Genomic DNA, 21,804 nt, shown 5'->3' with positions numbered 1-21,804 from the left:
TGTGTGAGTTGCTGTTGGCTAGGAAATGCTGCAAGTTGGATCTGGATGATACGCTTTTTAAAATATGACCTCCTGTTGTTTAGCAGCACTCACTCAGCACATCCAGGAACACTGGGAATTAATCACAGGGCACCAGATTGGTTTTGGTACCAGATATGTGTGGATCACAGGAGTACTGCAGAAACTCTGGGGCAGAGCAGGCTTCCTAATTTAAGCTTAGAAAATGAACATTTGGGAGAACTGGAAATTTGGGGACTTTTTAATTGTGCTTATTGATATGGAACAGCTTAAGCCTTTGATTAGTTTTCTGTTAAAAGGCTAATACCTTTACAATTGCTATTCATTTCAGCTTACTCTGCTTAAATAGATCCTTTCATCTATGGAAGAGAGATCATTTTACAAGCTTACTTGTAAGATAAATCAAGATTATTATTCTTCTTATATCAATGGGAAAACATACCCTGATTTGAAACACAAGGTGCAGGAGCTAAGTCTCATAGGTATACAATCAATTTTTGCAGGACTTTGTGCAAATAATATACCAAGATGAGAGTTGTAGCTGAAAATATCTGAAAGGCTACAGGTTGGGGTGAGCAGATTTATGTCAACAAAATGATATTTGCTTTCCTGTTGAGACTTAATATTGAGGAAAAACTGGTCAGGGATCAAAGTTTATTTGGGTGTTTGAAAAACCAAGAAGATAAAGTGCAGATCTGGAGCCAAAATTCTCAGGTTCTTGCAGTTCTTAAGATCATTCTTTTGCAAAGGATCTTGGACATCTTCAGTTCCTTTGACTGAGGAGCCAAGTATGAAAGGAAAAGACCAATTTCAAAAGCAATAAATAGTACAAATTATAGTCCAATGAGAGAGTGGTTGTCTTGAGTCCATAAATCTTCTTGATTTCTGCTTATTTTATCCAGACAGCTTAATGACTACAATTTTGGGAGATGTCTCCCTTGATGACTGACTTCTTATCTGCATATCAGGCAGACTCCACAGTGCATGTCCATAGCAGGCTGAATTTGAAATGTCTTTTCTTATTGAGAGGCAAGGATTGGGGTGTCAAACACATCCCTCCTCATTCCACCCCTAAATCCATCTTGTGTCGCTTTTCTGGTTTGTGCTGTATAATTCTCCCTTTCAGAGCGTTGTGGGGATGTCTCCTTGGCTGTGCGGTCTGAGGGAGAGGACAATATAACAGACCCCTGATGACTAGCCTGCAGCCATTTTATTTATTTAAAACATTTATCAACCACTTTTTCAGCACTGATGGTGGGGTACCATAATAAATAAATAAAAATTTTAAATAAATTCAACAGACTAGTGAGAAGCAGCAAAAAAACAGCAGCAGCACCGCCGCCAACAAAAACCTAAGCAAACCATCCAGTCAAACCAAAAACCAAGCAGAAGAGATGTGCTTTGCACACACACACCTGTGGAAGCCCAATGTGAAAGAGTAGAATTACCGTATTTTTTGCACCATAACACTCACTTTTTTCCTCCTAGAAAGTAAGGGGAAATGTCTGTGCGAGTTATGGAGGAAATGCCTACGGATGGCGGGGGGATCTGCTGCAGTCGTGAGCAGAGGATCCATGGTCCCCCTTCCTTCCCTCCTCCGCGGCTCGCTTTGAAACAGCAAAGCGGGAGAAGAGCCGCTGAGTGGGGGGGGGGGGAGGAGAGGGACAGAGAGCCTGATTGCTTTAAAGGAGCAAAGCGGGAGAGGAGAGGAGCCGCTTACACGAGTGTAAGCGGCTCCTGTCCGGTTGGCTCCTTTAAAGCAAGCCACTTAAAACGTGGTTACAAAGCACGGATCCACATGGATTTTTGCACTGGGTCACCCCAAATTCACCATCAGATCACATAGCATGTCCATGGCTACAGCTTGCACCAAAAAAATCACGCACCCACTGTTGCCTGGGGCCGCAGTGGTGCAAAAATGTGGTTACAAAGCATGGATCCACATGGATCCTCAGGATTTTTGCATTGGGCTACCCCAAACTCACCGTCAAATCACATGTCTGTGGCCACAGCATGAACCACAAAAATCATACATCCACTGTTTCGTTTAGAATATTTTTTTTCTTGTTTTCCTCCTCTAAAAACTATGTGCGTGTTATGGTCGGGTGCGTGTTATAGAGCGAAAAATACGGTATGTGCTCCAGGAAGCAGTTCACTGCCTTGGGGCAATTGGCATGAAGGTCCAGCTTCTTTCTGAGACAATTTCCACCTTGCACAAAGTTAGAAGAGCATCAGAGCCTCTAAGTGGGACCCAGGCTGTGAAGGGCTTGAAATGGTCAGTACTGGCACCTTGAATTAAGCCCAAGGATGGAGTGGGCTGAGAAAGCCATTTCCCAATTTGCTGCCCTATTTTTCCTATTGGGGTGACTGTTTCAGGGGTTGCAATTCCATCCTTGAAACAATGTCAGTGGAGACAGTACAGGGCTTACTGGCTACAGAGATAGGGTGGGGCGGTGGCAGCAAAGCTTTAGCTGCTCAGGAAGGACGGAAGGCAGGCAGGCAGGCTGTGGCCATAGCACTGTTCATGCTGTTGCACCACTGAAGGTAGCAGCTTTCACAGCTGTTTTTTTTTTAAAAAAGAGGATAGAGAAGACCTGCCCACAGCTGCCAGTCCTTTCCCAAGAGCTGTTGAACCATGTCCCCCCAAATGGAGCTGAAGCAGCTGCCCCAGTTCACCACCTGCAAACAGAGTTGTGGATTGAGGCTGGCAGTTCCAGTCCCATAGGTTCACTTCTTCAGACACTCATGGAAACATGCCTTGGAGACTGGCTGGTCTCCACCGATGTCTGCTTCCTGTTGTGAGCTGTATGTCTTTGAGAACTGAAACAGGTAACTGGATCTACCTGCCACAAACCATTCCTGGAGAAAGGGATGCTCATTTTGTTCATTTGCTGTGACCTCTGTGGCTGATCTCCCACATACTCCCTAGAGGCCTCTGGTTCAGTCTAATTTCTCAACTAAATGCTGCAGCCAGAACACACGAGCTCCATAAAACTGCTGGTGTTTAAATGCAGCCCAGCAGGTGAGTTGCAGGGAGGATGGATGTACCCAAGCGCTGGCCAATGAGAACAGAGACAGGTGGAAGGCGATAGGTCTCTGCATCCAGCACTGAAATTTCTTGATTGCCTGCGGAAATAATGTATTCTCAAAGCAAATGAAGCAGATTGAATTTCAGCCCTGTGAATCAGAGAACCAATATAGTATGAATGATTTTGCATGCTATTAGCTTGTGTGGATTTTCATGGGGTGAGAGGGGAAAGGAGAGAAGGCAAACATTTTTTGTTTTGCAGATGTGAAGACATAATGATGAGTGGCAGGAGGAAATTAGGATGCAAGGCAACCTTCCCCAACCTGGTGCCCTCCAGATTACTTTGGACTGTGACTCCCATCAGCCCCAAGCAGCACAGCTATATAATCTTGAGACTGAAGGAGGTTGTAGTCCAAGCCGTCTGGAGGGGACCAAGTTAGGGTTATTATTCGTATACCACCCTTCATCCAAAGATCACAAGGCAGTTTACAAAAAAAAAGTACAAAATGAGAACACAAAATACATAGCAAAATACCAAAAACAAACCAATAAGCTCTCTCCCACAAACACATTTAAAAGGCCATAGATTGTTTGTTTAATCAGTCTAAAGCACCACAGAAAAGGCCTGTTCCTGTGTTGGCACCCTCTGAACCTCTTGTGGAGCAGGAACACGGAGAAGGGCCTCAGATGATGATTGCCCATTTAGGCTTGCCACCTGTCCTGTATAACAGAGGATCAATCATCCGTGTTTCAATGTAAAACGCTACATCCTGTATTGATTCAATAAAGGATGCAGTTTGTCCTGTATTTCTTCTACACACACACACACACACACACACACACATATACACACACACACACACCACTTTCTAGGCCAAGTTAGGGGTCCTCTCCAAATGTACAGTGGTACCTCTGGTTACGAACTTAATTCGTTCTGGGGGTCTGTTCTTAAGCTGAAACCATTCTTAACATGAGGCGCGCTTTCGCTAATGGGGCCTCCCGCTGTGCGATTTCCGTTTGCATCCTGGGGCAAAGTTCGCAACCAGGAGCAGCTACTTCTGGGTTAGTGGAGCTCGTAACCTGAAGCGTTCGTAACCAGAGGTACCACTGTATGTGTGTGAAAGATTGTGCATTTAAGCTCTGGGTGGCGAAGCACAAAGAGATTTACCAATTTGTCTGTGCATGTGACAAATTCCAGAGAGGCCATCCTGTTAGGCAGCAATAGATTGTAATAGATTGCTTTGAAGTAATTTCAGCATCAGATTTGGCAGAGGGTTGGACTCGATGGCCCTTGGGGTCTCTTCCAACTCTATGATTCTATGATTTTTTTAAAAAAATTGCCCCCAATCCCCGTCCTGCCCTGTCCTATATTTTGCCAGAACAAGGGTGGCAACGCTAGTTCTGGGTCCCTTATACCTCATTGCAAAGTTTTTGAATATGGCAAGGAGATAATGGCTTTAACTGGGTCCCAGATCAAGGGATAGGCCATATGAAGACTGGAGGGAGGGAAAAACAATCAGTACAGAATATAATTGATCTAAACCATGCTCACTGAAGTGCAGATAAAGTGCCAAGTCAAGTAAGTGCTGTGGATTTCTTCTTGGGAACACCATTCATGCCCATGGTACTTGAAATATATTATACTGTTACGTGCTCCCCACTTCTTTTGGCAGGTGAGAAGACTTCTTTTGGAGAAGAGCTCACTGGAGACCATGGAAAGAAGGATTTTGTAGTTTTAGTTCTCTCAGTTTCTCATTTCCCCCCATTTTAAATTCAGTTCTGCACATTTTTGCAGCTATTTGCTAAAGAGAAAGAAAGCCGCCTTCATTCCACTATGGTCTCCATGATGATAAAATAAGCAGTGGCAAAGGTTAGCTGAGATGGGATGCTTGAGGATGAAAAGGCTTACCTAGTGCAGCATCCTGATTCCCACAGTTGCTCACCAGATGCAGGTGGGAAGCCTACAAGCAGGGGGTGAGGGCAACAAAGCTCTCCTCATAATGGCCAGCTGCCTCTGAACATGGGTGTAGAATACAAGGGAATAGCACTGGCTCCAAGCTTCTTGTTGGGTCCTCCTGCTCCTGAGATGTAAAAGAAGCACGCAAACAAACCAGGCCTTACAAGGTTGAGGGATTTGAGGATGTTTAGCCTGGAAAAGAGGAGGCTGAGAGGTAATGTGATAGACTTCTTCAAATATCTAAAGGGCTGTTACTTTGGGGGAGAGAGCCAGCTAGTTTTCTGCTGCTCTGGAGGGTAGGACCCAAACCAATGGATTCAAATTGCAAGAAGGAATTAAACATTAGAAATAACTTTCTAACAGCATGAGCTGTTTGACAGTGGAGCAGGCTGCCTCAGGAGGTGGTGGGCTCTCCTTCATTGGAGGTTTATAAACAAAGGTTGGATAGCGACCTGTCAGGGATTCTTTAGCTTTCGTTCCTGCATTGCAGGGGGTTGGACTAGATGACCCTTGGTGTCCCTTCCAGCTCCACAGTTCTAAAATTCTGTGAGTCAGGAGAGCATTGTGTTCATACCCTGCTTGTGGGCTTCTGAAGGTGGACACCTGGCTGGCCACTGTAAGGGCAGGATGGGCTTTTGGTCTGATCCACCCAGAGCTCTTCACATGATCTTATCAATTATCTCCTTTCTCCCCCCCCCCCCACAGTTTTCCTGCTGCGGAGGCGATGAGTTCAGAGACTGGCATGTGAATCCATACCATTCCTGCAACAGCAGCGGCCCTCTCTCCTGTGGGGTGCCCTACACATGCTGTATCAAGAAGGTGAGATGAAAGAAGTGCAAACTGTGAGTTTCTAAAAGAAAAAAGAAGTTGTTAGGTGGACCTCTCTCCAACGTCATGGGCTTCCTGCAGTGGTACAGTTTTTTGTGGGTCACTGGCAAGCACCTCACACTCCTGCTGAAGACTCCTGGTGGTGGTGGTGGTGGTGGTGTGGCTCAGTGGCTTTCTTGCATTGCTTCACTTCAGGCAGAAGCCTTAGGTTCTGTTACAGCCCCAGCAATACACATCTAACCGCAGATCCCCCTGAAGCATCGCCAATCTGATAGGGCTGATGAGAGAGGCAGTTGGTTAATAAATACAGGCAACTCCCCATTTGCGCAGAGGTTGCATTCCAAGGCAGCATGTGTGCCAGACTGTTCGGCCCCCTGGCAGTGCCAAAAACGGTGCACACATGTTGATCACACACAGATGGGGAGTTGCCTGTATATTATTGTACTACAGATACACTACAACGTCTTGCTCCACTTTCCAACTCTGCCTACAGCTTTGCCATTTGCCCTTCCCACACAACTGGCCGAACCCTTTTCCCTTTACACCCCAGCCACCTTCTTGCCTATTCCCTGCTCCTTTCCTCACAGCTAACCCCAATTCTTTTAAAGGAGAGAGGAGGCATTTCACATAATTGCTTAGCCCTTATGTGGTGCCTCCACCCTCTTCATTAAACCTTGCTGCACCTGCATTTAATGGAGGGAAGATAGGCTTCACATAGCGGCTTGCTAAACCACTGTTCAAAGGGCACCCCCTCCTCCATTAAACAGCTCACCTGAGCCTCCTGCCCCCCCCCCATGCTGCTTCCTTGCTTGTCTGCTTGCCATTTGTCATGCTGCAGTTGGTGTGGCCACCTGTTGGCAGCCATGTGAACTGCAGCATGACAATAGCCTTATTTCTATGTATATAGAATGCATATGCAGTACGTAGAATACCGTATTTTTCGCTCTATAAGACGCACCAGACCACAAGACGCACCTAGTTTTTGGAGGAGGAAAACAAGAAAAAAAATATTCTGAATCTCAGAAGCCGGAACAGCAAGAGGGATCACTGCACAGTGAAAGCAGCAATCCCCCTTTTGTTCTGGCTTCTGGGATAGCTGCGCAGCCTGCATTCGCTCCATAAGACGCACACACATTTCCCCTTACTTTTTAGGAGGGAAAAAGTGAGTCTTATAGAGCAAAAAATACGGTATATATACATGAGAGAGAGAAGTTAAACAGGCATATCACATGCTGCAACTTTGTCAAGTTTTAGCATGTTTGGTGAATGTGAGTTGCCCCCAAAAGACTAGCATCTAGATAGATTTTTGCAGTTCAGGTGTATTTTCTCCCCCCCCTTCCCTCTTCACCTGTATTTATAACTTATTTGTCCCCATGAACTGTGACATTGATCTTCCAGAATTAAATAGGTTTTTACAAGGGATGGGTCCTGCTGCTCCTATATTGTCCAGCTCTGGATACTGAAACCAGTAACTCCAAGATCCCCACATTCTCAGCCTAGCTCACATTGTCTGAGGCATTTTCCTTCCTCTGCAGCCACCTGATTCCTGCCACTTTGTCCCTTTATATCCAGTATTCAATATTGCTTCCTTCTTCTGTGTCACACCACGCCACCAAACCCTCCTGAAAACAATTCCAAATCCTTCGTCTGATGGCTTTTGGGGACAAAGCAGGGACAAAGCACATTAAGCTGATATATATGAACTTGATGCGATCCACATAAGCTTTTAATGACATTTCATTGTTTTAATAGTTTTAGTCTTTCCCCTTGAATGACTATTGATTCTTGGCTGCTTTTATCTGCTGTTTATAAGACTGTGTTTTTAATATAATGACTGATCTTAGGCGCCTGAGGGCAAGGCAAGGTATACTTGGAGGAGGGGAGGGTTGCTGCAGAGTTTCTACCAAAGGGGTTATTGGAGATCAGACCATCCTGCCAGATATCTGCAGATATCGTTACCTTTCATGAATTGGTTGGGTCTTAAAAAACAAAACAAAAACTTCCAGCCACAGAGAGTTCAGTGGTTTGTTTTTGTTTCAAGAAATGCCTTCAAAATTAACCAGTTAAGATTGCAGTCCCTGGACCATGTGGTACTCGTTCCCCACTGACTTTCTGAAATCCACTCAGTATTGTACAGTGAGGGGGGGAAAGTATTTGATCCCCTGCTAAATTTGCCCGTTTGCCCTCTGACGAAGAAATTACCAGTCCGTAATTTTAATGTTAGGTTTATTGTAGCTGTGAGAGACAGAATACCAACAGGAAAAACCCCAGAAACCCAGAAGACAAAAGTCAGAGATTGATGTGCATTATAATGAGTGAAATAAGTATTTGATCCCCTATCAACCAGCCAGATGTCAGGCTACCTGGTATCTTCACTTTATGTAAGGAACTGAGATTAGAAGCCCCTGCTGTAAGGGAGAGGTCTTGCCTGCAATCCCAGCTCGTTACAGTACCTGTACAAAAGACACCAGTCGACAGAAGCAATCATTCCAGCAGATTCCAAAGTAGCCACCATGACCAAGACCAAAGAGCTGTCCAAGGATGCCAGGGACAAGATTGTAGACCTGCACAAGGCTGGACTGGGCTACAAGACTATTGCCAAGCAGCTTGGTGAGAAGGTGACAACAGTTGGTGCAAGAATTCGCAAATGGAAGAAACACAAAATAACTGTCAACCTCCCTTGGTCTGGGGCTCCATACAAGATCTCATCTCGTGGAGTTGCAATGATCAGGAGAATGGTGATGAAGCAGCCCGGAACTACATGGGGGAAAACTTGTCAATGACTGTTTATAGTCCCATCATAAATAGATTTAAGTTGTTTTTCAAAGCACAGGACCATTGTACTTCCCTCCCTATAATGTTCTATTGGTGGGTTTTTTCTATTCCTTAATTTTTTGTATGTATTAGGAATCCTGCTTATTTATCTTTGGCACTTCTGTGTGGCTGCAGATATCTCTCCCCACCCCACCCCCATGCTCCAAAATACGTAAACTTCATTGCATCCAGTGATGGGCTGCAATGTGTTCAGAGGTGGGCAACCAAGATGATAAAGGGTCTGAGAACCAAGCCTCACATGGAGTGCTGGAGAGAGTTGGGTATGTTTAACCCAGAGAAGAGAAGACTGAGAGCCTTCTTCAAATACTGGAAGGCTGCCACATGGAAGATGGAGCAAGCTTGAAGTGAACCAATGGATTTAAATGACAAGAAAGAGATTCCGCCTAAGCATTAGGAAGAGCTTTTTGAGGGCAAGAGCTGTTAGACGGTGGAATGGATTACCTGGGAAGGTGGTGGACTCCCCTTCATTGGAAGATTTTAACCAGAGGTTGGATGGCCATCTGTCAGGGATTCTTGAGCATTGCAGGGGGTGGGACTACATGACCTTTAGGGTATCCTCCAAGCCTCTGATTCTGTGACCCAGTGCAGCCTAGTTGAAGTGATCAGTAAATCGCTTGGTCACTCTGCCTCCAAGATAAAGTCATTTTTGGTGCAGGCTAGAATGCCATGGGTTTAATAATAATAATAATAATAATAATAATAATTTATTTATATCCCACCCGCCCCAGCCAAAGCCGGGCTCAGAGCGGCTAACAACATTAATGAAGATTGAGTCCCATGGAGGTTAGCAGTAGCAAGAGCTCTGAAAATGTGGATGATTCAAAAAGTGCTGTGTTTGTCACCTCTCTGTGGGAGCCGGCACAGCTCTGCCATTGCTTTTGAGTTTCCTTGAGGTTTAGCCTCTGTGATTCAGAGTGCTGCGGGGTGCCAAGCCGGTGCATGAAAAGCGCACGAGGGGAGGTATTCCTGGGGTTTTAAATCCCATTGTCAGTCCCCTCCGTGCGCAGTTCTCTGGGTGCACGTGATCCCTGCTACACAATTGCTGTGTACAGTTCAGTAAGACCTTTTGTCCAAGGATCCACGTGCTTTGCAAACATTAGGCAGTCTAGTGGTGGGAGAGGTGTAACAGATTGGAAGACAGAGGGAGCCTCTTCCTTCTCGGTTTGGGGGTGGGATCCTGCTTCCAAACTGAGCTTTATCACAGTTGCAGGACTGGACCACCCTTGTGGGCTGTGAATGGCACTCTTGCTCCCGTTCGTTTAAGAAGAGGGACTGTAGCTCAGTGGCAGGCCATCTCCTTGCACACAGAAGGCCTCAAGTTCAATTCATGACAGCTCCAGATATGCCTGGAAGAGATTACCTGCCTGATACCCTGGAGAGCTGCTGGCAGTCAGTGCAGGCAGTACTAAGGTAGACCACAGGCAGCTTTCTCCATTCATGAGGGTGGGCAGTGGATTTTTTTAGATGTGCCTCAGAAGAACTTGGGAGCTCCCATCAGAGAGCCTGCCTGCTGTGATGGTTAGAGTGTCAAACGCAGACCCGGGAGACCAGGGTTCATATCCCCCACTCAGCCATGAAGCTCACTGGGTGACCTTGGGCCTGTTGCTGCCTCTCAGCCTAGCCTCGGTCTACCTCATAGGGTTGTTTGGGGGATTAACGGAAGAGGGGGCAAACCATGTCTCCAGCCTGAACACTGAGAACCAGCACTGAGGGCTTTTTGGTGGTTCCCACACGGCGAGATGTGAAGGTACAGGGAACCAGACAGAGGGCCTTTTCAGTAGTGGCACCCACCTTGTGGAATGACGTCCCTTCAAATGTCAAGGAGAAAAGTAATTATATCACTTTTAGGAGGCATCTGAAGGCAGCCCTGTATAGGGAATCTTTTTAAGTAATGTTTTACTATGTTTTTAATATGCTGAAAGCTGCCCAGAGTGGCTGGGGCAGCCCAATCAGATGGATGGGGTACAAATAATAATAACTGATGATGATGTCATCTTGAGATCCTTGAAGAAAAAGGAAGGGGTGTATATGCAATAATAAATATAAAAAATGAATAAAATAGAGCACGTGCTTTGCTTGCAGATTCAATCCCTGGCATCTCAAGATAGGGCTGGGAAAAGATTTTTGGGTCTGAAATCCTGGGAAGCTATTGCCAGCCAGTGTTGACAATACTACAATATTGTGCTAGATGGGAAATTGCAAAAGTGTGGCTCAGCTCCCCCTTCCTGGAACACCAAGCGTTCCTATGTTGCATTTTCACTCCACTCTGTGTTTCAGAAAGGGGCAGCTGAGCCAGACTTGCAGTTTTCTTATAGATTTAAGAGCGGCTCCCGATTCAGCTCAGGACTGATGGCCAAGCTTCATGGCATCCATAAAAGAAATGGAGCAATCAAAATAACATGCTCCATTGACACTGTGAACTAAATTCTGCATAGGATGCTATCTCCCTTGAAATAGAAGCAATTAATTCACATCCCATGGGATTCTGCATGGGATTAATTTACATCCAAAAGATAATTTGTGTGACCGTTCTCAGAACATGACCAGCTGTTTTTACTGGTGACTTTTCAAAGCCAGTGGCTTGTCAGAGCAGGAGAGGACTTAGCTTTTACACTGCATCCTGCCTTGGCCTTTACTGCAAAGGTGAGTGAACTGATTTCCACACTGAGATCCACTAGATGGGCCAGAAAGAAGTGAACTAGCTTTTTCATTATGACAAGCATTGCATCCCACCAGGGTCATATTTAACTTGTCATTATCACCAGGGGCAGAGCTTCTGCCTCCTCATTCTTGGAAACTTGCAAGATGGCAAGCGCAATGAGTGCTTATTTTTATTTGATTCAAAAAAATAGCACTTAAACTGAATCACATTAGTTTAAATGGCTTGTGAATTGGGCTGGAAATTGATTTCTGAAGCTGCATTCTTCACCTGGCCTGGATGGTTTTCTTTCCAGTGCTTCCAGATAAATATAACCATTATTTAAAAAAAACAACACAGAATCATAGAACTAGAGTTGGGAGGGACCCAGAGAGATTCTAGTCCAAGCCCCTGCAATGCAGGATTCAGTACCATCTTTACTAACTGCCTTTGGTGTTCTCTGTGTTTCATGCAGTGATTTAGTTTATCCCAATATTGGAAGGGGGCAGAATATGGAGGACAACTCAGCTTCACAGTCTTTGCCCCCCCCCCCCATTCTACTCTAAGCTCCCATCCATCTGGTGTAACAGCGTTGAGCTACTTTAGGGAGGCTGGCATTGTCCACACCCTCTCAAATCCAGAGACACAGTGTTGCATAATGGTTAGGGTGTTGGACCATGATCTGAGAGACCAGGGTTTGAATCCCCACTTAGCCATGGCACTTGCTGGGTGACCTTGGGCCAGTCAGTGCGATCTCTTAGCCTAACCTGACTCACAGAACAGTTGTGAGGGTGAAATGGGGAGGAGGAGGACTACATGCTCCACAGTGAGCAACTTGGAAGGTAAAGGTGGTATATAAATCTAATAAAGAAATAAAACAAACACCAGCCCTGTTCCCTGAAATATGGGTATGGTAATTATTACCTATATCTGCAGTGGCACAGGCAGAACAAATTTCAGGAAGCTTCCAAACTAAGAAAGGGGAGGTCACATTTTTAGCTGAAACATGACTTCATCTATAGAGTTCATAAACGCCAGTCTTTGCTGCTACTTTTCTTGTTCCTGGGATATCCCACTAATCCATAGTCACAGTGCACTAAAATCCTGGACACCTGAATTGTTTTCTGTGCGACAACATGGATCCCTTCTCCACCAAGGAAGAGCAAAAGTGAAGTGTCTTCTCTGAAGTTTAGAGATGCTGGATATTTCACTCTTCACCATTCCTTTTTCTTATTAACCAGTTGACCTCTTCCGGAAACATCAGTTATTAATGTGACTTTGTTCAGTGGAATGAAACCCTGAAGGACAGCCAGCAGGCTAGTTTCTCACAAAACAAGTGAGGAGAATAATGCCAGCATGATTTGCTTCAGTTCTAGAAGTGCCTTGCTCCTGCTGGATTGTTTACAGTGGCTGATTCTGACTATGATTCATCCAGAGAGCTCCACAGGGCTGCCCCATTCTATAAGTTGGGGAATTCTCTTTACATATAACTTCAACTTGGAGAGAAAAATATGGGGCACAGCAAACATGTTAGGAAATGATGTATGTGTGGTTGGAGGCCTACAGGATTTTGGAATGTGTCCACAGAGTCTTTCCAGTGGGGAACTGCCATGACCCTTGTATCCAGCAGAGATCAGGACATGAGAGTCAGAGGCTGCAGGCGCACCAGATGGTGGGAGCAGGGGCTGGGACTCGGAGCTCACTGAGGGAGATGGAGAGGCCATTGCACCTGAGATGGCTGGGCAAGAGCTCCCAGATGACCAGAGCCTATAGGGACCCTCACAGACACCTCCTGAGCTGGAAGAACCAAGTGTGTCCTGCTGCCTATTACATCACCAGTCCAGGAGCTCTGGAAGTGCCCAGGAAGGAGGCTGTGGAAGGGCCAGAGGGTTGGCCCTTAGAGCTATGAAGTTCCCTCAAGGGATTGGAGCCTGGAGGAGGAAGCCTGAGGATAGTGGCATAAGAGGCCTCAGTCTGCTCCTGACCTTCATCAGAGCAAGTGGCTCACCCAGGACTCTCCGTGGACCAGCAGGCTTTGAGCAGCCTCCCCTTGCCTCCAGCCTTGCTGCTTTCTCAGGAGGTTCTGGCAGAGGACCAGAACACAGCAAGTAGACATGTTAGTCTGCTGCAGCAAAAGTAGCAGATAATCTTTTGGCACATTAATAGCTACCACATTTCTTCTGGCACAAAATGCCACAGACTTCATCAGGAAAATGGGGAGTTAAGCTGGAAGCCAGTTCCTGGGAGAGCCTACGTGAAAATCCTCCATTCGCAATAAAGCCACACAGGGACACACAGGGCCAGGAAACTTTCTCTGGTGCAGAAATGGCACTTGCCAGCCTTGCCGCAAATCAGTGCTAATGCTAAGTGCATCGTTCTTGAAAACTGAATAGAAAGTCCCACTGGCTTCCTGGAAGAACTGCTTTATTGTTTCCTAAGCAAGAGGTGATTGCTTTGAATTAGGCTGAGAGCTGGAAAAAGAAATGATGTGGCCTGAAAGATGGGGTGTGTGTGTGTGTGTGTGTGTGTGTGTGTGTGTGTGTGTTAGCAACTTCTGCTTGATGGTTATCCAGCAGAGAAAGAGAGTCATTTTAGTGGAGTGTTAAAAATGATAAGGTTGGTGCTCTATGAATTATGAAAGTGTACAACCCAGAAACCAAACTTGTCCCCTGTTTGGGGTTGCTGCCACACAAAGGGACGTGCTTTAAATGTATGGTGTGGACACACCCTTAGAGTTACAAGTGGGATCATTTTATTTAAATGTTGAGATGAAAATAAATCCCTCTTTTGATGCTGGAGCTATCGCAGTGGCAGTGCTGTTGCTGTGCGCTGGATTCAAAGTGGGTCCAGGTGAGGTTCCAGAGAGGCATGAGTTTGGCAGAGTTAACAGGAGAGTTGCTGGGCTCATTGATGCAAGGGCGTTGCCTCATCCTGAAAGTCTTGCTGGATCTTTCCTGTGTTGACTAGAGGTGGAACAAACTTGTGTTTGGTCCAGCATTTTTAAGCAAACTGATCTAATTCAGACCTGCCTTATGGACTGGAACATTATTATCATTTGTACTCCATTCTTCTCCGAAATTTACAATACAAGTCCTCAGGTCAAGAAAGTACCAAAATGCATTTAAAATTTATATTTAGGGTAAAATTCATTCAGAAATGCATACATATAAATACAATGCATATTTAAATACATATTTTGTGATAAAATACTTTATTCAGTACTACTTCAATAAATACTGATTAATTTTTGTACATTTTTTTAATTTGCAGATTAATGTGGAAATGGCACAAAATGAGAATAAACACATGATAAATTGAATTGGACCAAAACAGTGGCCCATCCATCTCCAGTACTACCAGCTTTATTTGATGGATTGGTTAATTGAATCCATTTCTATACTGCCCTTCCTCCAATAGGAGCTAAGAGCAGTGAACTGCATAAAGATACAATCTAAAAAATACATATCCAAAACCAAAAATACAAAGCAATACCAGCTTCTGAAATGTCAGCAAACATATATAAACATCTTTAAAATATAATTGATTAATATGCATAAAACATCTTAAAGGGCACCACACTATTCCAAAGTCATTCAAAATGTCTCAGAACGAGAAAAGAACAGTTCACCGGTTTTTGGAAATGTGATCAAGCTGCTCGATCCCATTCTCTTGCCTCAGAAGTAATCACAAAACAGCTGGGATTTCTCTTGGGTCTGTGTCTGTGTCTGTGTGTGTCTGTGAGCCACCATCTACTTTGCAGCCAGAAGGTACGCAGATTCCTCTTTGCAGAGGGAGGGGAAGAGAGAGTTTAAGCATTCTGTGTTGGCACAGAGTGTGCTCCTCCATCAACTGACTGACTGCCCTAGTTGTCTCTCCCTGAAATGATGTTGCTTGCATGGTGGAAGGCTCCCCACCCCCTCCGCTCCAAACCATCCTTGAGTATTTCTTAATGGAGGTGCTAGAACTCAAGTCCTTCTAACTCCTTTGCATGCAGATCAATGTGCATACAACATCAGAGGTATGCATGAATAAATAATCACCCAAAAGAATCAGGAGACGATTATGATATCTGGCTTTAGTCAGGTGAGGAAGTATGACATATTTCAAGCACATTCGTTAGTCACTTCCTAGGAACAGAAATGTATTCACGAGATCTGGGATGGATTACATTCAAAGCCATTGGTCACATGGGAAATATATAATCTGGAGAACCTCAACTAATTGGGGTTTTTTAAATGAATAATTTGTCCACAAGTCTTGGGTATCCAATAAAAGCAGTTTGACAGTCCAATATTCTTTCTACCAACCACCAACCCCTGAAATGAAATATGCCTTTCTCCAAGGCTAGCTTTCTGGAATCACACACTTGGAAAATCAGTGAATAAAAATATTCTGCCCGTCACCTTGCTGCCAGCCCTTTAAGAATTTTTTGCATTGCACATTATTAGTATTTGTATTAATTAATTAAACACATAGGTTAAAACATCTAAAACTCATTGATACATTATATATTTAAAGGCATTGGAACTGTTCATGGAAGGCAAATCTGAGTTTTTCAGCTGTGCCCATTGATGTTCTGAATGGCAGCAGAATACCACTGAGGGAATTTGTAACTGTGTTAGTTCTGCTCAGTCTTATTTTCTGGAGTGTTCTTCTCTAAGCACTTAGGAAGGGAGAATTATTGGTAAAGGACTTCATTGCTTAATGTGACTCTCACACCTAAAGGCATCATTCTAACAATGGGGATAAGAGGCAATATCTTTTTGGAGGAAACAGAACACCTGAGACCAGTAGTGCATTCAAACATTTTTGCGTTTGTCTTCTGAGATCTCCAACAAATTGATGGGCTTGCAATAACAGCAGGCTGGGAAGTGTGTTGTCTCTAGATCAGACCCCTACAGCAGAACTATCCCTTAACACAATAGTCCAGGGCAGAAAAGACAAAATGACAGTGCAAATGTGTCTTGTACAAAAATGTTCAGAAAAATGAGCTGTTCAACACTGACCTCCTGAACACCAAGTTATGGGGTCAAATGAGGCTTTGGGGGTTAATTTGTTATGCCTGCATGTTATTTTTAAATATAGATACTTGGGTAATATCAAATGAGAAATTCTAACTTCGGTTTATTTATATATATTTTTAAAATAATATTTTGGTTTTATTTTTTAATACTGATGACTGGTGTTTTAATTTATTTTTAATCTTTTGTTGGAAGCCACCCAGAGTGGCTGGGGAAACCCAGCCAGATGGGCAGGGTATAAATATTTATTGATTGCTTTTGTATTATTATTATTATTATTATTATTATTATTATACCAAGGTGCTAGTTTTGGAATATGACTACAACTATGTTTGGGGGGATGGGGAATAAAATCTAAAAGTACATTTCTGGTTAATTTGCTTTTTGTTGTTCCATTTTAAAATGGGTGTGCAAATAATTCAGTTATTAACTGAAGTGTATCATATACAAGAATGGACCTCCAGAACGAATTAAGTTTGTAACTAGAGGTACCACTGCACCAATTTACTGCTTTGCAAGTGGTACCATTAAGAAGCAGGTATCAGGAATTGCTGACTGTTGCCCCATGTGGTGATATATGCAATTGCAGCTGCTCAGTGAAGAGTCTCCCCAACTTTGGTCTGGCCTCCACCTCCATTGGTGACCAGTGGATCCCTGGATAGGAAAGAGGCTAAGAGAAAGAGAAAGATGTCCTTTACAGTGCTGAATTTTGCAAATTCTGCATTCCAGGGCAGAAAAACACACCTAAAGGTTTAACTATATTTACACACAGCTGTAACAAATGAAACTCTGTTCACCAAAGCAGTTATGTGTTCATCTCCGGAATATGACTGACCTCCAAAAAGGAAACCTGAACTCTACTCAGTGTTTCAGGAGGGCCCTTTGTTGACAGAAGAAATTATCACTTTGGGGAGAATCTTGGAAGTCCAGCACAGGCTTTCATGAGGAACATGAGATGAACAGCTGGGCCTTAGCATAAGGATGTGGTATGAAGAAGGTTCTATGGTTGATCTAGTCACTGACAGTGCAAAATCTTAGTGGCCTCCCCTACTGTCATGACTCAGTCCAGCAGCTCCAGCTTTAAAAAACCCAGTGCTGAGCTTGAAGAACTTCTGGAACAATGTATATTTGCCGGCTCTCTGCTTCTGCCTGCTTTTGAATCTCTTGCCTGTGTAAAAAATGACCACGGAACTGCCCTGACTTTGCCTCTCACCTGACTCTTTGTTGTGTGCTCCACTTTCTTGGACTCTGATCTTGGGCCAGCCCTGCTTTGGGTGTGGTGTGGCTGCTGGCAAGCCCCCTTGTAGATGAAGGGGACTGCAGGTTGAGACCTCATGTTTGTGCATGGACGAAGATGTATCAGCTACACAGACCATCCTTGCAATGCTAAAACCAGAACAACATTGTAACTTGAGTGAGAGTAAGTACTGGGTGGCATGGGTGTGAATATAGCCAGGATACTGATTCATGAATACTGAGGAACATGACTGGGAAATTAGCCTATATTTGTGTCTTTTTAAAGAAGAATAGAGCTGTGACTCTGGGATCAGAGAAAGCAGTGAAAATCGATGGCAAGGAAGTACATGTTGTCCAAGATCTGTTCCAGAACTTCGCAGTGATCACTGGCAATGAATGCCCACACAGAGATCAAATAAATTGTGGCTTGTGAGTTAGTTGCCTAGCTTTGTTCCAGTCCAAGTGTTTCACCAGGTGAGCAAAGCATCATTAGAAGATGCAATTTAGAAGATTACTGATCCAACAACCATTAAGCACAGTCTGCATTCATGCATATACATGACTGATGGTGGTTGGCTTCTGCAAAAGAAAATATGATATGCAAATTTGGTATACAACTCCTTATGTGATGCATATACAAGCAGTTTGATTTGGTTTTTGTTTTCAGAGGCTGTAACTCTGTCTCGCCTAAAGGTTTGGAACTATTGAATTTTCTGGAGCAATGAGATTCATTAAGAAAAAGGACATGCTCATTTGGAATCCAAAGAACAAAGAAGCATCATTTCTGCTGTTAGAATGGAACTAATCTTAGTTTCCTATGCATCTGGTGTCCAAGGAAAGATATCCCATGATATGCACCATGAGGGAACAGTACAGGCTTGCTGGTCTCCCTATTGCTACCTGGCAGTGCTAAGGCCCAAGGACTCTGTTGTTCAAATCAGAGCTTTTTTTAGCTGGAACTCGCCAGAACTCAGTTCTGACACCTTTCAGATGGACACCATTGCCATTCTGAGAGAATGAGAAAGGTGTTCATGGTGAGTTCCAGCACCTCTTTTTCTAGAAAAATAGCACTGGTTAAAAGTCTGACAGAAAGACCATTTGGTCCATTCATGCTATTCTGAGCTGGGCTGAGGTGTGACATCTGGTTTCTATAGAATTGAAAAGCAAGTTTGATTGTCACTCCATCTTGACTATACTTAAAATAATGGAGTTGGAAGGTCTGTCATCTGGCATGAAACCAGAAAAGCCTGGGGCGGGTGTATTGTTGGAGAAGTATATGTGCTGGTCATGTCAGACAAGAAACCAGCTCCTTAGAGCACTTTCTGAACAATTCATTGCATGCACTGCAAGATATTTGAGAGTGCAGTGTGGAGGCCGAAGGAGACAGCAAGTCACCATGTTGACGTATGAGACCTAGGGAGGAGACCACATTGATTATTTTACACAGAGAAATAGATATAATCAAACTGCTTGATTAGTTTTGCACTATGTGCCTGAGATCCTATGTGGAAAATGCAGCAGGGAGCATGGAGGGCCATCCCTATAGTGGCTATAAGCATCTGGATGTGGTGGCCTGTGCCACCTTCCAGTCCCTTGCTCAACCGCAGTGTTCTCAACAGTCACACCAACCTACCCTCGGGTCTTAAGGTGCTATATTATTATTGTTTTGCATTTATATCCCACCTTTCCTCCAAGGAACATACAGTGGAGTATATGGTTCTCCTCCACCTCCATTTTATCCTCACAACATCCCTGCAAGGTATGTTAGACTGGCCAAGTAGGAATTTGACCCCTGGGCCCCCAGGTCCTGGCCCGACACTCTACCCACTACACCACACTTGGTGCTGGTCAGTATATATCAAGGCATCAGTTTTCAGGACCTACCACTAGTCGGGGGTTAGTTACCACTAGTCAGTTGCCAGATGCTGGCAGGGTGTGTGGAGAACAGCAAGATGTTGGAGAAGAGAGCTGCATATGGCCTGTTTTGGAGGCCCTGCCTTGTGCCTGTAACCAAGGTTCAGTTGCCTGTCTGCTCAGCTTTTGTACATTGAATGGGGGTGGAGAATTTTGTCCTTTGCCTCAGAAATCAAGACATCCACAATTTGATCATGAGTGAGGGAGTCTGAGCTGGTCTGCATTAACTCTGGAGGGTGAAGAACCCAGAGTTGTTTTCTCACAGGGTATCTCATATGGCACCGACGTAGCCTCGGGGGTTGCAGAGGAGAAGCCATTGTGGTTTATAGGGTTTCAGTCTCCTTCCCCAAGCTTCCCACCAGACGAGTCATTGGTTTTGAGTGCCTCCCTCACCATCTTGCCACAAGGGCAACGTCATGACGGCACAGCCAGCTGTGTGGGACACCATACTCCTTAAACAGCTCTTAAACCCAAAATCAGCCTTTCTCAACCTGTGGGGTCCCCAGATGTTGTTGAACTACAACTCCTATCACCCCTAGCTAGCAAGGCCAGTGCTCAGGGATGATGGGAGTTGTAGTCCAACAACATCTGGAGACCCACAGGTTGAGAACTGCTGCCCTAAATGCTTGCTCAGCTCCTCCTTATGCCCCTCTGGCTGCCCCCCATCACTCACTTCTCATCTGTGGCAAATTGTAGCATGAGGAAATTATTTATTTATCTCTCCACACATTTCATAATTGTATAAACCTCTGTTGTGTTGCTGTCTCCCACCTTCTTAGTCAACCAAATGCTACCTTTCATATTTAATATCACCCGTGGCCTGTGGTAAATAAAGCATTCCTGTTACTGCAACTGCCAGGGTAACAATTACCCTGAACCAATGCCTGAACTTTCCCCTGCTAGGATACAACCTTAATGGAATTGCTTTCATTTTGGCCTTGGGATCCACACCTCCCTTCTTTGCCTCTAAGTTAAATGCCATTGGCAAGGGACAATTGCCTGAAATGTAACCCAGATAGGAATTCGCAGTCACTTCACGCTTATGCATTAGGCCCAAGAGCGTTTCAATCATGTTCTATGGTGGTTAGTAAAAAGGAAAAGGGAAAAAATCACTTCTAGACTTATTTGTTCTTCAGAACTCCTCAGTTTTACTATGAGGAGGACTGATATTACTGCTCTGTTTGGCTCTACTACAAATGTGTTTGGCTGACAAAGGAAATCAATGGAAAGGGATTCCTTTGCTTTCTGGAGGCCCATGACTTGCGTGTTCAGTTCCTGGGCCTTGTGTTCCGCAAGAGTCAAAAGGAATACAGGATTATGCAAAGACGTAACACATCATTATTTATGGAAAACCTTTTCTGTCAGAATGACAATGTCTGAAAATGAAAATTAAGTCTGCCTTGAAGGCATGGAGGAGAAAGAAAATGATCAAAAGATGCAATTTGCATTTCTTTGGGCTGGGATATAAGGAATTAGATGATCAGATGTGTGGCTCATATCCACTAGTAGCTGTGTGTTTAGCACTGTGGGCCCAATTTTATGGCTCTCCTTTCGAGCTGAGGTTCAGCAGAACCCTCCCTGCAGAAGTTCTGACACCTACTGGAGACTGTTTTTATTCCAGCAGGCATTTTAATTGAAGTTGGAATTTGTATTTTTAACTGATCTTTATATTTTTGTATAGTATCTTTGTAACCCACTTAGATACTATTGTAGTTAAGTGGCATATAAATTGTTTAAATAAAAAAGAGATAATCACAACTCACCACCTACCCAGCTACTTAGGTCCACACTACACATTTAAAGGGCTCCCCGCAAAGAATCGTGGGAGCTGTTGTTTGTCAAGGATGCTAATAGTTGTTAGGAGACCTCTAATAACTGCTCCTGGCACTCTTAACAAACTACAGCTCCCAGGATTCTTTGTTATAATAGTTCAAATTTCTAATGCAGACGGGGCCATAGGACAGCCTTCTTCTTGAATGAATAGGAGGAGTTTGGAGTAGATGGAGTTTGATGATTCTGTGAATGGACGTGGCATACTGGAAGTGAATAGCAAATGGGGCACTGAAAAAAGACACCTTTCCACATGTACTCTTGATGTGCCTTCAAGTTGTCCCCACCCCCCTTGCATCACCCTCATCACTGTTTGGAATTTTGCAAAATGTTTGGCAGTTATACCCAAATATATCTGTAAAGGAGACTTCCAGACATCTTAAAAGCTGCTGCAGAGTCTGAGATGCTTTCAGTGCAAAGTTCTGACTCTCCAAATGCAAGTGTTCAAAAGGTCAGAGAGTGGCCTCTATTGAACTCCTTTGTGGCTTGGTTTGTCAAC

General features: G+C 44.3%; 1 protein-coding gene across 3 annotated transcripts in view; it reads left to right on the top strand.

Annotated features, from left to right (window-relative positions):
- LOC308483514 (tetraspanin-15-like) overlaps positions 1–21,804 on the top strand; it is a 94,760-nt gene that overhangs the window by 58,160 nt on the left and 14,796 nt on the right. For 2 of the 3 annotated variants that reach the window (XM_081017544.1, XM_081017543.1), the window contains one exon: positions 5,709–5,822. The exons of the other annotated variant lie outside the window; for it this stretch is intronic. In XM_081017544.1, coding sequence (XP_080873670.1) covers positions 5,709–5,822 — 114 coding nt within the window. The remainder of the gene's footprint in view (positions 1–5,708; positions 5,823–21,804) is intronic. 3 annotated transcript variants of the gene reach the window in all.

The sequence above is a fragment of the Podarcis pityusensis genome (genome assembly GCF_964106645.2).
Source record: "Podarcis pityusensis genome assembly, chromosome: 8".
Lineage (NCBI taxonomy): Eukaryota > Metazoa > Chordata > Lepidosauria > Squamata > Lacertidae > Podarcis > Podarcis pityusensis.
This window is presented reverse-complemented; position numbering and strand designations above follow the sequence as displayed.